At 46.2% G+C, this 17,368-nt stretch overlaps 1 protein-coding gene across 1 annotated transcript; it reads right to left on the bottom strand.

Moving 5' to 3' along the window:
• Window positions 1-1,615: 1,615 nt before the first annotated feature.
• On the bottom strand, window positions 1,616-17,352 carry LOC123995896 (cytoplasmic FMR1-interacting protein 1 homolog). The gene is made up of 6 exons (XM_046299568.1): window positions 17,332-17,352; window positions 12,911-13,039; window positions 5,305-5,409; window positions 4,865-4,956; window positions 4,072-4,189; window positions 1,616-1,904 (listed from the first exon to the last, which is right to left on the bottom strand). Exons 2-6 carry the CDS (start codon window positions 12,947-12,949, stop codon window positions 1,827-1,829), a joined length of 432 nt encoding a protein of 143 aa, XP_046155524.1. The 5' UTR covers window positions 12,950-13,039; window positions 17,332-17,352; the 3' UTR covers window positions 1,616-1,826.
• Window positions 17,353-17,368: the final 16 nt, after the last annotated feature.

Below are 17,368 nucleotides of genomic sequence, written 5' to 3'. Positions count from 1 at the left end.
ATGTATATAGTTATATATATATAGTGTGTATATAGTTATATATATATATAGTATGTATATAGTTATATATATATATATATATATATAGTATGTATATAGTTATATATATATATAGTATGTATATAGTTATATATATATATATAGTATGTATATAGTTATATATATATATATATAGTATGTATATATAGTATGTATATAGTTATATATATATATATAGTATGTATATATAGTATGTATATAGTTATATATATATATATATAGTATGTATATAGTTATATATATATATAGTATGTATATAGTTATATATATATATATAGTATGTATATAGTTATATATATATATAGTATGTATATAGTTATATATATATATATATATATAGTATGTATATATAGTATGTATATATAGTATGTATATATAGTATGTATATATAGTATGTATATATAGTATATATATATATAGTATGTATATAGTTATATATATATATATATATAGTATGTATATAGTTATATATAGTATATATATATAGTGTGTATATAGTTATATATAGTATATATATATAGTGTGTATATAGTTATATATAGTATATATATATAGTGTGTATATAGTTATATATATATATATATAGTGTGTATATAGTTATATAGTATATATATATAGTGTGTATATAGTTATATATACATATATATATAGTGTGTATATAGTTATATATATATATATATAGTATGTATATAGTTATATATATATATAGTATGTATATAGTTATATGTATATATAGTATGTATATAGTTATATATATATATGTATATATATAGTATGTGTATATAGTATGTATATATAGTATGTATATATAGTATGTATATATAGTATGTATATATAGTATGTATATATAGTATGTATATATATGCACCAAGGGAGAAAAAAGAAAAATAATAAAAAAAATGTTTATTTTTCTCTTCTTTAATATATATATATTTTTTCAAATGTATTATTACTTTTAAACTTTTTTTATTTTATTTTTTAAGCCTGTCACATCTGTGAATGTTTTGTTGGTTGATTGAAAAACAAGAAAACTTATTAAAACTTTAAATTGATATTTTTTTTGTAAATAAAAATCCTACAATGTGATTTTCTGGATTTTTTCTTCTCATTTTGTCTGTCATAGTTGAAGTGTACCTATGAAAATTACAGGCCTCTCTCATCTTTTTAAGTGGGAGAACTTGCACAATTGGTGGCTGAGTAAATACTTTTTTGCCCCACTGTATGTAGACAACTACAAATACCTAGGTGTCTGGTTAGACTGTAAACTCTCCTTCCAGACTCACATTAAACATCTCCAATCCAAAATTAAATCTACAATCAGCTTCCTATTTCGCAACAAAGGATCCTTCACTCATGCTGCCAAACATGCCTTCGTAAACTGGGACCATCCTACCGATCCTTGACTTCGGTGATGTCATTTATAAAATAGCCTCCAACACTCTACTCTCCAAACTGGATGCAGTCTATCACAGTGCCATCCGTTTTGTCACCAAATTCCCATATACTACCCACCACTGCGACCTGTATGCTCTCGTTGGCTGGCCCTCGCTTCATACTCGTCGCCAAACCCACTGGCTCCAGGTCAACTACAAGTCTCTGCAAGGTAAAGGCCCGCCTTATCTCAGCTCACTGGCCACCAGAGCAGCACCCACTGCAGCACGCTCTCCAGCAGGTATATCTCACTGGTCACCATAGCAGCACCCACTCGTAGCACGCTCTCCAGCAGGTATATCTCACTGGTCACCATAGCAGCACCCACTCGTAGCACGCTCTCCAGCAGGTATATCTCACTGGTCATCCCCAAAGCCAATCCTTCTTTTGGTTGTCTTTCCTTCCAGGTCTCTGCTGCCAATGACTGGAACTAACTGCAAAAATCACTGAAGCTGGAGACTCTTACCTCACTAACTTCAGTTGTTAGTTGTGGTAGTTGTGTTTGGTGTAGAGATTGAGACCGGACTAGGTGTGTTTGGTGTAGAGATTGAGACAGGACTCGGTGTGTTTGGTGGGGAGATTGAGACAGGACTAGGTGTGTTTGGTGTAGAGATTGAGACAGGACTAGGTGTGTTTGGTTGAGATATTGAGACAGGACTAGGTGTGTTTGGTGGAGAGATTGAGACAGGACTAGGTGTGTTTGGTGTAGAGACTGAGACAGGACCAGTTGTGTTTGGTGGAGAGATTGAGACAGGACCAGTTGTGTTTGGTGGAGAGATTGAGACAGGACTAGGTGTGTTTGGTGTAGAGACAGAGACAGGACTAGGTGTGTTTGGTGTAGAGACTGAGACAGGACTAGGCGTGTTTGGTGTAGAGACTGAGACAGGACTAGGCGTGTTTGGTGTAGATTGAGACAGGACTAGGTGTGTTTGGTGTAGAGACAGAGACAGGACTAGACGTGTTTGGTGTAGAGATTGAGACAGGACTAGGTGTGTTTGGTGTAGAGACAGAGACAGGACTAGGTGTGTTTGGTGTAGAGATTGAGACAGGACTAGGTGTGTTTGGTGTAGAGACAGAGACAGGACTAGGTGTGTTTAGTGTAGAGACAGAGACAGGACTAGGCGTGTTTGGTGTAGAGATTGAGACAGGACTAGGTGTGTTTGGTGTAGAGACAGAGACAGGACTAGGTGTGTTTGGTGTAGAGATTGAGACAGGACCAGGTGTGTTTGGTGTAGAGATTGAGACAGGACTAGGTGTGTTTGGTGTAGAGATTGAGACAGGACTAGGTGTGTTTGGTGTAGAGACAGAGACAGGACTAGGTGTGTTTAGTGTAGAGACAGAGACAGGACTAGGCGTGTTTGGTGTAGATTTATTGAGACAGGACTAGGTGTGTTTGGTGTAGAGACAGAGACAGGACTAGGTGTGTTTGGTGTAGAGATTGAGACAGGACTAGGTGTGTTTGGTGTAGAGATTGAGTCAGGACTCGGTGTGTTTGGTGTAGAGATTGAGACAGGACTAGGTGTGTTAGTTGTGTTTGGTGTAGAGACAGAGACAGGACTAGGCGTGTTTGGTGTAGAGATTGAGACAGGACTAGGTGTGTTTGGTGGAGAGAATGAGACAGGACTAGGTGTGTTTGGTGTAGAGATTGAGACAGGACTAGGTGTGTTAGTTGTGGTTGGTGTAGAGATTGAGACAGGACTAGGTGTGTTTGGTGTAGAGATTGAGACAGGACTAGGCGTGTTTGGTGTAGAGATTGAGACAGGACTAGGTGTGTTTGGTGTAGAGACAGAGACAGGACTAGGTGTGTTTGGTGTAGAGATTGAGACAGGACTAGGTGTGTTTGGTGTAGAGATTGAGTCAGGACTCGGTGTGTTTGGTGTAGAGATTGAGACAGGACTAGGTGTGTTAGTTGTGTTTGGTGTAGAGACAGAGACAGGACTAGGCGTGTTTGGTGTAGAGATTGAGACAGGACTAGGTGTGTTTGGTGGAGAGAATGAGACAGGACTAGGTGTGTTTGGTGTAGAGATTGAGACAGGACTAGGTGTGTTAGTTGTGGTTGGTGTAGAGATTGAGACAGGACTAGGTGTGTTTGGTGTAGAGACTGAGACAGGACTAGGTGTGTTAGTTGTGTTTGGTGTAGAGACTGAGACAGGACTAGGTGTGTTTGGTGTAGAGATTGAGACAGGACTAGGTGTGTTAGTTGTGGTTGGTGTAGAGATTGAGACGGGACTAGATGTGTTAGGTGTAGAGATTGAGACAGGACTAGGTGTGTTTGGTGGAGAGAATGAGACAGGACTAGGTGTGTTTGTTGTGTTTGGTGGAGAGATTGAGACAGGACTAGGTGTGTTTGGTGTAGAGATTGAGACAGGACTAGGTGTGTTAATTGTGGTTGGTGTAGAGATTGAGACGGGACTAGGTGTGTTTGGTGTAGAGACTGAGACAGGACTAGGTGTGTTTGGTGTAGAGATTGAGACAGGACTAGGTGTGTTTGGTGGAGAGATTGAGACAGGACTAGGTGTGTTTGGTGGAGAGATTGAGACAGGACTAGGTGTGTTTGGTGTAGAGATCGAGACAGGACTAGGTGTGTTGCTAGGTGCTCACCTCACTGTTACTGTAGCGAGCCAGCTCAGAGATGAACCTCATGTGGTCTTCCCTGATCTGAACCATCTGCTCACAGATATTATACTGAGGACTGCTGCCTGTTGAGGTACATGACCACCTGTGAACGGGGAGGAGAGAGAGATGAGACGGGGTGGATGGAGAAGAGAGAGGAGAAAGATGAGAAGAGAGATGAGAATGGAGAGAGGAGAGAAGCAAGAGAGAAGAGATGAGGAGTGAGAGAGAAGAGATGAGGATAAAGAGAGGAGAGAGAGAGAAGAGATGAGGATCGAGAGAGGAGAGAAAGAAATAGAGAAGAGAGATGAGAGGAGGTGGATGGAGAAGAGAGAGGAGAGATGAGGTAGAGGAATAGAGGGATAAGGGTTAGGGATAAGGGTTAGGGTTAGGGTCAGGGTTAGGGTCAGGGTCAGGGGTTAGGGTTAGGGTTAGGGGTTAGGGTTAGGGTTAGGGTCAGGGTTAGGGTCAGGGTCAGGGTTAGGGGTTAGGGTTAGGGTTAGGCCTCACCTGTTCTTGTTCTCTTAGGGTTAGGGTTAGCGGTTAGGGGTTAGGGTTAGGGTTAGGCCTCACCTGTTCTTGTTCTCTTAGGGTTAGGGTTAGGGGTTAGGGTTAGGGTTAGGCCTCACCTGTTCTTGTTCTCTTAGGGTTAGGGTTAGGGTTAGGGGTTAGGGTTAGGGGTTAGGGGTTAGGGTTAGGGGTAGGGGTAGGGGTAGGGGTAGGGTTAGGGTTAGGGGTTAGGGGTTAGGGGTTAGGGGTTAGGGTTAGGGTTAGGCCTCACCTGTTCTTGTTCTCTTCAAAGTGTGCGCTGGTCTTGATGTACCTGGACAGCTCAATCTGCATGTCACCAAACAGAGGCACCACCTGCAGTTGCTGTTGGGGACAGATACATGAAGACCAGTCAGTTAGTCAGAGCCATTTCAGATACATGAAGACCAGTCAGTTAGTCAGAGCCATTTCAGATACATGAAGACCAGTCAGTTAGTCAGAGCCATTTCAGATACATGAAGACCAGTCAGTTAGTCAGAGCCATTTCAGATACATGAAGACCAGTCAGTTAGTCAGAGCCATTTCAGATACATGAAGACCAGTCAGTTAGTCAGAGCCATTTCAGACCATCCCAGTCTCAACATTAAACTTTTATTTTAGAGAACGTACAATTCTGCAAAACGATAAACACCCACACACATACAGCATCATCAACATGTCTCAAACTATCACCTTGAAGAACTTGTCAATCTTGATCAGGTTGATCCTCTTCTTGGCGTCCATTTTGTAGATGTTGCTGTTACTGCCATCCATCAGGTACAGACCAAACCCCATCACCTAGAGATAAGAGACAGGTACAGACCTAACCCCATCACCTAGAGGTAACAGACAGGTACAGACCTAACCCCATCACCTAGAGATAAGAGACAGGTACAGACCTAACCCCATCACCTAGAGGTAAGAGACAGGTACAGACCAAACCCCATCACCTAGAGATAACAGACAGATACAGACCAAACCCCATCACCTAGAGATAACAGACAGGTACAGACCAAACCCCATCACCTAGAGGTAACAGACAGGTACAGACCAAACCCCATCACCTAGAGATAACAGACAGGTACAGACCAAACCCCATCACCTAGAGATAACAGACAGGTACAGACCAAACCCCATCACCTAGAGGTAACAGACAGGTACAGACCAAACCCCATCACCTAGAGGTAACAGACAGGTACAGACCAAACCCCATCACCTAGAGGTAACAGACAGGTACAGACCTAACCCCATCACCTAGAGGTAAGAGACAGGTACAGACCAAACCCCATCACCTAGAGATAACAGACAGGTACAGACCAAACCCCATCACCTAGAGGTAACAGACAGGTACAGACCAAACCCCATCACCTAGAGGTAACAGACAGGTACAGACCAAACCCCATCACCTAGAGGTAACAGACAGGTACAGACTAAACCCAATCACCTAGAGGTAACAGACAGGTACAGACCAAACCCCATCACCTAGAGGTAAGAGACAGGTACAGACCAAACCCCATCACCTAGAGGTAAGAGACAGGTACAGACCAAACCCCATCACCTAGAGATAAGAGACAGGTACAGACCAAACCCCATCACCTAGAGGTAACAGACAGGTACAGACCTAACCCCATCACCTAGAGGTAACAGACAGGTACAGACCAAACCCCATCACCTAGAGATAAGAGACAGGTACAGACCAAACCCCATCACCTAGAGATAAGAGACAGGTACAGACCAAACCCCATCACCTAGAGGTAACAGACAGGTACAGACCTAACCCCATCACCTAGAGGTAACAGACAGGTACAGACCAAACCCCATCACCTAGAGGTAACAGACAGGTACAGACCAAACCCCATCACCTAGAGGTAACAGACAGGTACAGACCTAACCCCATCACCTAGAGGTAACAGACAGGTACAGACCAAACCCCATCACCTAGAGGTAAGAGACAGGTACAGACCAAACCCCATCACCTAGAGGTAACAGACAGGTACAGACCTAACCCCATCACCTAGAGATAACAGACAGGTACAGACCTAACCCCATCACCTAGAGGTAAGAGACAGGTACAGACCTAACCCCATCACCTAGAGATAAGAGACAGGTACAGACCAAACCCCATCACCTAGAGGTAAGAGACAGGTACAGACCAAACCCCATCACCTAGAGATAAGAGACAGGTACAGACCTAACCCCATCACCTAGAGGTAAGAGACAGGTACAGACCAAACCCCATCACCTAGAGGTAACAGACAGGTACAGACCAAACCCCATCACCTAGAGGTAACAGACAGGTACAGACCTAACCCCATCACCTAGAGGTAAGAGACAGGTACAGACCAAACCCCATCACCTAGAGGTAACAGACAGGTACAGACCAAACCCCATCACCTAGAGGTAACAGACAGGTACAGACCTAACCCCATCACCTAGAGGTAAGAGACAGGTACAGACCAAACCCCATCACCTAGAGGTAACAGACAGGTACAGACCAAACCCCATCACCTAGAGGTAACAGACAGGTACAGACCTAACCCCATCACCTAGAGGTAACAGACAGGTACAGACCTAACCCCATCACCTAGAGATAACAGACAGGTACAGACTAAACCCCATCACCTAGAGATAACAGACAGGTACAGACCTAACCCCATCACCTAGAGATAACAGACAGGTACAGACTAAACCCCATCACCTAGAGATAAGAGACAGGTACAGACCTAACCCCATCACCTAGAGATAAGAGACAGGTACAGACTAAACCCCATCACCTAGAGATAAGAGACAGGTACAGACCAAACCCCATCACCTAGAGATAACAGACAGGTACAGACTAAACCCCATCACCTAGAGATAACAGACAGCTACAGACCTAACCCCATCACCTAGAGGTAACAGACAGGTACAGACCTAACCCCATCACCTAGAGGTAACAGACAGGTACAGACCTAACCCCATCACCTAGAGATAAGAGACAGGTACAGACCTAACCCCATCACCTAGAGGTAACAGACAGGTACAGACCTAACCCCATCACCTAGAGGTAACAGACAGGTACAGACCTAACCCCATCACCTAGAGGTAACAGACAGGTACAGACCTAACCCCATCACCTAGAGGTAACAGACAGGTACAGACCTAACCCCATCACCTAGAGGTAACAGGCAGGTACAGACTAAACCCCATCACCTAGAGATAACAGACAGGTACAGACCAAACCCCATCACCTAGAGATAAGAGACAGGTACAGACCAAACCCCATCACCTAGAGGTAACAGACAGGTACAGACCTAACCCCATCACCTAGAGATAAGAGACAGGTACAGACCAAACCCCATCACCTAGAGATAAGAGACAGGTACAGACCAAACCCCATCACCTAGAGATAAGAGACAGGTACAGACCAAACCCCATCACCTAGAGGTAACAGACAGGTACAGACCTAACCCCATCACCTAGAGATAAGAGACAGGTACAGACCAAACCCCATCACCTAGAGATAGGAGACAGGTACAGACCAAACCCCATCACCTAGAGATAAGAGACAGGTACAGACTAAACCCCATCACCTAGAGATAAGAGACAGGTACAGACCAAACCCCATCACCTAGAGGTAACAGACAGGTACAGACCTAACCCCATCACCTAGAGGTAACAGACAGGTACAGACCTAACCCCATCACCTAGAGGTAACAGACAGGTACAGTCCTAACCCCATCACCTAGAGATAACAGACAGGTACAGACCAAACCCCATCACCTAGAGGTAAGAGACAGGTACAGACCAAACCCCATCACCTAGAGGTAACAGACAGGTACAGTCCTAACCCCATCACCTAGAGATAACAGACAGGTACAGACCAAACCCCATCACCTAGAGGTAAGAGACAGGTACAGACCAAACCCCATCACCTAGAGGTAAGAGACAGGTACAGACCAAACCCCATCACCTAGAGATAAGAGACAGGTACAGACCTAACCCCATCACCTAGAGGTAACAGACAGGTACAGACCAAACCCCATCACCTAGAGGTAACAGACAGGTACAGACCAAACCCCATCACCTAGAGGTAACAGACAGGTACAGACCTAACCCCATCACCTAGAGGTAACAGACAGGTACAGACCAAACCCCATCACCTAGAGGTAAGAGACAGGTACAGACCAAACCCCATCACCTAGAGGTAACAGACAGGTACAGACCTAACCCCATCACCTAGAGATAACAGACAGGTACAGACCTAACCCCATCACCTAGAGGTAAGAGACAGGTACAGACCTAACCCCATCACCTAGAGATAAGAGACAGGTACAGACCAAACCCCATCACCTAGAGGTAAGAGACAGGTACAGACCAAACCCCATCACCTAGAGATAAGAGACAGGTACAGACCTAACCCCATCACCTAGAGGTAAGAGACAGGTACAGACCAAACCCCATCACCTAGAGGTAACAGACAGGTACAGACCAAACCCCATCACCTAGAGGTAACAGACAGGTACAGACCTAACCCCATCACCTAGAGGTAAGAGACAGGTACAGACCAAACCCCATCACCTAGAGGTAACAGACAGGTACAGACCAAACCCCATCACCTAGAGGTAACAGACAGGTACAGACCTAACCCCATCACCTAGAGGTAAGAGACAGGTACAGACCAAACCCCATCACCTAGAGGTAACAGACAGGTACAGACCAAACCCCATCACCTAGAGGTAACAGACAGGTACAGACCTAACCCCATCACCTAGAGGTAACAGACAGGTACAGACCTAACCCCATCACCTAGAGATAACAGACAGGTACAGACTAAACCCCATCACCTAGAGATAACAGACAGGTACAGACCTAACCCCATCACCTAGAGATAACAGACAGGTACAGACCTAACCCCATCACCTAGAGATAACAGACAGGTACAGACTAAACCCCATCACCTAGAGATAAGAGACAGGTACAGACCTAACCCCATCACCTAGAGATAAGAGACAGGTACAGACCAAACCCCATCACCTAGAGATAAGAGACAGGTACAGACCAAACCCCATCACCTAGAGATAAGAGACAGGTACAGACCAAACCCCATCACCTAGAGGTAACAGACAGGTACAGACCTAACCCCATCACCTAGAGATAAGAGACAGGTACAGACCAAACCCCATCACCTAGAGATAAGAGACAGGTACAGACCAAACCCCATCACCTAGAGATAAGAGACAGGTACAGACTAAACCCCATCACCTAGAGATAAGAGACAGGTACAGACCAAACCCCATCACCTAGAGGTAACAGACAGGTACAGACCTAACCCCATCACCTAGAGGTAACAGACAGGTACAGACCTAACCCCATCACCTAGAGGTAACAGACAGGTACAGTCCTAACCCCATCACCTAGAGATAACAGACAGGTACAGACCAAACCCCATCACCTAGAGGTAAGAGACAGGTACAGACCAAACCCCATCACCTAGAGGTAACAGACAGGTACAGTCCTAACCCCATCACCTAGAGATAACAGACAGGTACAGACCAAACCCCATCACCTAGAGGTAAGAGACAGGTACAGACCAAACCCCATCACCTAGAGGTAAGAGACAGGTACAGACCAAACCCCATCACCTAGAGATAAGAGACAGGTACAGACCTAACCCCATCACCTAGAGGTAACAGACAGGTACAGACCAAACCCCATCACCTAGAGGTAACAGACAGGTACAGACCAAACCCCATCACCTAGAGGTAACAGACAGGTACAGACCTAACCCCATCACCTAGAGGTAACAGACAGGTACAGACCAAACCCCATCACCTAGAGGTAAGAGACAGGTACAGACCAAACCCCATCACCTAGAGGTAACAGACAGGTACAGACCTAACCCCATCACCTAGAGATAACAGACAGGTACAGACCTAACCCCATCACCTAGAGGTAAGAGACAGGTACAGACCTAACCCCATCACCTAGAGATAAGAGACAGGTACAGACCAAACCCCATCACCTAGAGGTAAGAGACAGGTACAGACCAAACCCCATCACCTAGAGATAAGAGACAGGTACAGACCTAACCCCATCACCTAGAGGTAAGAGACAGGTACAGACCAAACCCCATCACCTAGAGGTAACAGACAGGTACAGACCAAACCCCATCACCTAGAGGTAACAGACAGGTACAGACCTAACCCCATCACCTAGAGGTAAGAGACAGGTACAGACCAAACCCCATCACCTAGAGGTAACAGACAGGTACAGACCAAACCCCATCACCTAGAGGTAACAGACAGGTACAGACCTAACCCCATCACCTAGAGGTAAGAGACAGGTACAGACCAAACCCCATCACCTAGAGGTAACAGACAGGTACAGACCAAACCCCATCACCTAGAGGTAACAGACAGGTACAGACCTAACCCCATCACCTAGAGGTAACAGACAGGTACAGACCTAACCCCATCACCTAGAGATAACAGACAGGTACAGACTAAACCCCATCACCTAGAGATAACAGACAGGTACAGACCTAACCCCATCACCTAGAGATAACAGACAGGTACAGACCTAACCCCATCACCTAGAGATAACAGACAGGTACAGACTAAACCCCATCACCTAGAGATAAGAGACAGGTACAGACCTAACCCCATCACCTAGAGATAAGAGACAGGTACAGACCAAACCCCATCACCTAGAGATAAGAGACAGGTACAGACCAAACCCCATCACCTAGAGATAAGAGACAGGTACAGACCAAACCCCATCACCTAGAGGTAACAGACAGGTACAGACCTAACCCCATCACCTAGAGATAAGAGACAGGTACAGACCAAACCCCATCACCTAGAGATAAGAGACAGGTACAGACCAAACCCCATCACCTAGAGATAAGAGACAGGTACAGACTAAACCCCATCACCTAGAGATAAGAGACAGGTACAGACCAAACCCCATCACCTAGAGGTAACAGACAGGTACAGACCTAACCCCATCACCTAGAGGTAACAGACAGGTACAGACCTAACCCCATCACCTAGAGGTAACAGACAGGTACAGTCCTAACCCCATCACCTAGAGATAACAGACAGGTACAGACCAAACCCCATCACCTAGAGGTAAGAGACAGGTACAGACCAAACCCCATCACCTAGAGGTAACAGACAGGTACAGTCCTAACCCCATCACCTAGAGATAACAGACAGTTACAGACCAAACCCCATCACCTAGAGGTAAGAGACAGGTACAGACCAAACCCCATCACCTAGAGGTAAGAGACAGGTACAGACCAAACCCCATCACCTAGAGATAAGAGACAGGTACAGACCTAACCCCATCACCTAGAGGTAACAGACAGGTACAGACCTAACCCCATCACCTAGAGGTAACAGACAGGTACAGACCTAACCCCATCACCTAGAGGTAACAGACAGGTACAGACCTAACCCCATCACCTAGAGTTAACAGGCAGGTACAGACTAAACCCCATCACCTAGAGATAACAGACAGGTACAGACCAAACCCCATCACCTAGAGGTAACAGACAGGTACAGTCCTAACCCCATCACCTAGAGGTAACAGACAGGTACAGACCTAACCCCATCACCTAGAGATAACAGACAGGTACAGACCAAACCCCATCACCTAGAGGTAACAGACAGGTACAGACCTAACCCCATCACCTAGAGATAAGAGACAGGTACAGACTAAACCCCATCACCTAGAGGTAACAGACAGGTACAGACCTAACCCCATCACCTAGAGGTAACAGACAGGTACAGTCCTAACCCCATCACCTAGAGGTAACAGACAGGTACAGTCCTAACCCCATCACCTAGAGGTAACAGACAGGTACAGACCTAACCCCATCACATAGAGATAACAGACAGGTACAGACCAAACCCCATCACCTAGAGGTAACAGACAGGTACAGACCTAACCCCATCACCTAGAGATAAGAGACAGGTACAGACTAAACCCCATCACCTAGAGGTAACAGACAGGTACAGACCAAACCCCATCACCTAGAGGTAACAGACAGGTACAGACCAAACCCCATCACCTAGAGGTAACAGACAGGTACAGACCAAACCCCATCACCTAGAGGTAACAGACAGGTACAGACCAAACCCCATCACCTAGAGGTAACAGACAGGTACAGACACATTGAAGATAAAATTAAATGATGTTATCCAATATACCAAATGGCACCCTATTCCCTATAGGCCCTGGTCATAAGTAGTGCACTATATAGGGAATAGGGAGCCATTTGAAACGACAACATGCCAGCCAGACGATAGCGTACCTTGAGCAGCATGTGTTTCTCGTTGGGGGTCAGGTACATCCTGTTCTCATAGTAATCAACACACAGGTTGACTATGTCAGCCAGCAGCTCATCGTGGCCGTTAATCACCTCCAACTGCTGCTGCAGAGACTGGAGACAGAGAGACAGAGAGACAGAGAGACAGAGACAGAGAGACAGAGCGACAGAGAGACAGAGAGAGAGAGACAGAGAGAGAAAGAGAGAGAAAGAGAGAGAAAGACAGAGAGAGAGACAGAGAAAGAAAGACAGAGAGAGAGTGAGATGTTTAAATGACTTCAGTATCATATATTACGTATCTCCATTAGTTTCTGTCAAGGCAGCAGCTACTCTTCCTGGGGTTTATTATGGATCCCCATTAGTTCCTGTCAAGGCAGCAGCTACTCTTCCTGGGGTTTATTATGGATCCCCATTAGTTCCTGCCAAGGCAGCAGCTACTCTTCCTGGGGTTTATGATGGATCCCCATTAGTTCCTGTCAAGGCAGCCTTTCACCGCAGATGCGGAAGGGCCATATCGACGGATATCGACGGAGATTTTTGTATTACGTTAATTCGATTTCAGAGGGAAAAGAGTTAATGGCCCGTACTGCTCTGTTCTGGGCCAACTGTAATATATCTAATGCCCTCTGTGAAACCATATGACTAGGCAGTAGTCCAGGTGTGACTAGGCAGTAGTCCAGGTGTGACTAGGCAGTAGTCCAGGTGTGACTAGGCAGTAGTCCAGGTGTGACTAGGCAGTAGTCCAGGTGTGACTGGGCAGTAGTCCAGGTGTGACTAGGCAGTAGTCCAGGTGTGACTAGGCAGTAGTCCAGGTGTGACTGGGCAGTAGTCCACTAGGTGTGACTGGGCAGTAGTCCACTAGGTGTGACTGGGCAGTAGTCCACTAGGTGTGACTGGGCAGTAGTCCACTAGGTGTGACTGGGCAGTAGTCCACTAGGTGTGACTGGGCAGTAGTCCACTAGGTGTGACTGGGCAGTAGTCCAGGTGTGACTGGGCATTAGTCCAGGTGTGACTGGGCAGTAGTCCAGGTGTGACTAGGCAGTAGTCCAGGTGTGACTAGGCAGTAGTCCAGGTGTGACTAGGCAGTAGTCCAGGTGTGACTGGGCAGTAGTCCACTAGGTGTGACTAGGCAGTAGTCCACTAGGTGTGACTGGGCAGTAGTCCAGGTGTGACTAGGCAGTAGTCCAGGTGTGACTAGGCAGTAGTCCAGGTGTGACTAGGCAGTAGTCCAGGTGTGACTAGGCAGTAGTCCAGGTGTGACTAGGCAATAGTCCAGGTGTGACTGGGCAGTAGTCCAGGTGTGACTAGGCAGTAGTCCAGGTGTGACTGGGCAGTAGTCCAGGTGTGACTAGGCAGTAGTCCAGGTGTGACTGGGCAGTAGTCCAGGTGTGACTGGGCAGTAGTCCAGGTGTGACTAGGCAGTAGTCCAGGTGTGACTAGGCAGTAGTCCAGGTGTGACTGGGCAGTAGTCCACTAGGTGTGACTAGGCAGTAGTCCACTAGGTGTGACTGGGCAGTAGTCCAGGTGTGACTAGGCAGTAGTCCAGGTGTGACTGGGCAGTAGTCCAGGTGTGACCAGGTCCAGGTGTGACTAGGCAATAGTCCAGGTGTGACTGGGCAGTAGTCCAGGTGTGACTGGCAGTAGTCCAGGTGTGACTGGGCAGTAGTCCAGGTGTGACTAGGCAGTAGTCCAGGTGTGACTGGGCAGTAGTCCAGGTGTGACTGGGCAGTAGTCCAGGTGTGACTGGGCAGTAGTCCAGGTGTGACTAGGCAGTAGTCCAGGTGTGACTGGGCAGTAGTCCACAGGTGTGACTGGGCGGTAGTCCACTAGGTGTGACTGGGCAGTAGTCCAGGTGTGACTGGCAGTAGTCCAGGTGTGACTGGGCAGTAGTCCAGGTGTGACTGGGCAGTAGTCAGGTGTGACTAGGCAGTAGTCCAGGTGTGACTGGGCAGTAGTCCAGTCACAGTGTGACTGGGCAGTTTCCAGGTGTGACTGAGCAGTAGTCCAGGTGTGACCAGCCACAGTGTTTCAGTTTCCAGTGTGACTGGAACACAGCAGTAGCCAGTGTTTCAGTGACCTAGGCAGTAGGATGGAACACACCAGAACGACCAGCCACAGTGTTTCAGTTTCCTCAGTCGAGTTGGGATGGAACACACCAGAACGACCAGCCACAGTGTTTCAGTTTCCTCAGTCGAGTTGGAACACACCAGAACGACCAGCCACAGTGTTTCAGTTTCCTCAGTCGAGTTGGAATGGAACACACCAGAACGACCAGCCACAGTGTTTCAGTTTCCTCAGTCGAGTTGGGATGGAACACACCAGAACGACCAGCCACAGTGTTTCCCGTATATTTGGTCAGAGTGACAAGTTAAAACAACTTCCATATCTTCCTCATATCTTAATCAGATGCGGCCCACGAACCTCCAAGTTAATTATACCCAACAACAAATATAAATCAACAATTTCACTGAGTTACAGTTCATATAATGCCCGAAACCTCCAAGTTAATTATACCCAACAACAAATATAAACGCAACAAGCAACAATTTCACTGAGTTACAGTTCATATAATGAAATCAGTCAATTATAATAAATTCATTAGGCCCTAATCTATGGATTTCACATGACTGGGCAGGGGGGCGCAGACATGGGTGGGCCTGGGAAGGCATAGGCCCACCCACTGGGGAGCCAGGCCCCTGTGGCATTGTGTTGTGTGACAAAACTGTCACACACATATATTATTATTATTATATTAAAACTGAACATTTAAAAGTGGCCTTTGATTGTACCCAGCACAAAGTGCACCTGTGTAATGATAATGCTGTCTAATCAGCTTCATATGCCACACCTGTCAGTTGGATGGATAATCTTGGCAAAGGAGAAATGCTCACTAACAAGGATGTAAACTTATTTTTGCACAAATCTTGAGAGAACTAAGCTTTTTGTGCGTACGGAACATTTCTGTGATCTTTTATTTCAGCTCAGTAAACATGGAACCAACACTTTACATGTTGCGTTTAGATTTGTAATTATTGTTAGCTAAAAAAACAGTAACTTTGGCTTGTGATGTCATGGAGATCAAGAGATCCAATGAAATAATTAAACTGATTTACAAAGAAAGAGAACATCGTGAACAGAGTGATCTTGTTGTGGTTGGCCAGGTGTGTGTGTGTTACCTGAGTGATCTTGTTGTGGTTGGCCAGGTGTGTGTGTGTTACCTGAGTGATCTTGTTGTGGTTGGCCAGGTGTGTGTGTGTTACCTGAGTGATCTTGTTGTGGTTGGCCAGGTGTGTGTGTGTTACCTGAGTGATCTTGTTGTTGGTGTGGCCAGGTGTGTGTGTGTTACCTGAGTGATCTTGTTGTGGTTGGCCAGGTGTGTGTGTGTTACCTGAGTGATCTTGTTGTGGTTGGCCAGGTGTGTGTGTGTTACCTGAGTGATCTTGTGGTGTGTGTTGTGTTACCTGAGGTGTGTGTGTGTTACCTGAGTGATCTTGTTGTGGTTGGCCAGGTGTGTGTTGTTACCTGGTGATCTTGTTGTGGTTGGCCAGGTCTTGTTGTGTGTGTTACCTGAGTGATCTTGTTGTGGTTGGCCAGGTGTGTGTTACCTGAGTGATCTTGTTGTGGTTGGCCAGGTGTGTGTGTTACCTGAGTGATCTTGTTGTGGTTGGCCAGGTGTGTGTGTTATCTTGTTGTGGCTGGCTGTGTTACCTGAGTGATCTTGTTGTGGTTGGCCAGGTGTGTGTGTTACCTGAGTGATCTTGTTGTGGTTGGCCAGGTGTGTGTATGTGTTACCTGAGTGATCTTGTTGTGGTTGGCCAGGTGTGTGTGTTTTCCTGAGTGTCTTGTTGTGGTTGGCCAGGTGTGTGTGTTACCTGAGTGATCTGTTGTGGTTGGCCAGGTGTGGCCAGAGTGTGTTACCTGAGTGATCTTGTTGTGGTTGGCCAGGTGTGTGTGTTACCTGAGTGATCTTGTTGTGGTTGGCCAGGTGTGTGTGTTACCTGAGTGATCTTGTTGTGGTTGGCCAGGTGTGTGTGTTACCTGAGTGATCTTGTTGTGGTTGGCCAGGTGTGTGTGTTACCTGAGTGATCTTGTTGTGGTTGGCCAGGTGTGTGTGTGTTACCTGTGTGTTACCTGTGATCTTGTTGTGGTTGGCCAGGTGTGTGTGTTACCTGAGTGATCTTGTTGTGGTTGGCCAGGTGTGTGTGTTACCTGGTGATCTTGTTGTGGTTGGCCAGGTGTGTGTGTTACCTGATGATCTTGTTGTGGTTGGCCAGTGTGTGTTACCTGGTGATCTTGTTGTGGTTGGCCAGGTGTGTGTGTGTTACCAGAGTGATCTTGTTGTGGTTGGCCAGGTGTGTGTGTTACCTGAGTGATCTTGTTGTGGTTGGCCAGGTGTGTGTGTTTACCTGAGTGATCTTGTTGTGGTTGGCCAGGTGTGTGTGT

Source organism: Oncorhynchus gorbuscha, linkage group LG02, assembly GCF_021184085.1.
Source record: "Oncorhynchus gorbuscha isolate QuinsamMale2020 ecotype Even-year linkage group LG02, OgorEven_v1.0, whole genome shotgun sequence".
Lineage (NCBI taxonomy): Eukaryota > Metazoa > Chordata > Actinopteri > Salmoniformes > Salmonidae > Oncorhynchus > Oncorhynchus gorbuscha.
Note: the sequence above shows the minus strand (reverse complement) of the source record. Positions and strands in the feature narration are given on the sequence as shown.

Excerpts from the sequence above, each read along its gene's own strand:
- LOC123995896 (XM_046299568.1), bottom strand. The coding sequence starts at position 12,949 with ATGTACCTGACCCCCAACGAGAAACACATGCTGCTCAAG. Across the intron at positions 4,957-5,304 it reads AGATTGACAAGTTCTTCAAG|CAACTGCAGGTGGTGCCTCT; the intron begins GTGATAGTTTGA and ends TGTCCCCAACAG. Across the intron at positions 1,905-4,071 it reads CTCGCTACAGTAACAGTGAG|TTAGTTCCAGTCATTGGCAG; the intron begins GTGAGCACCTAG and ends TGATTTTTGCAG.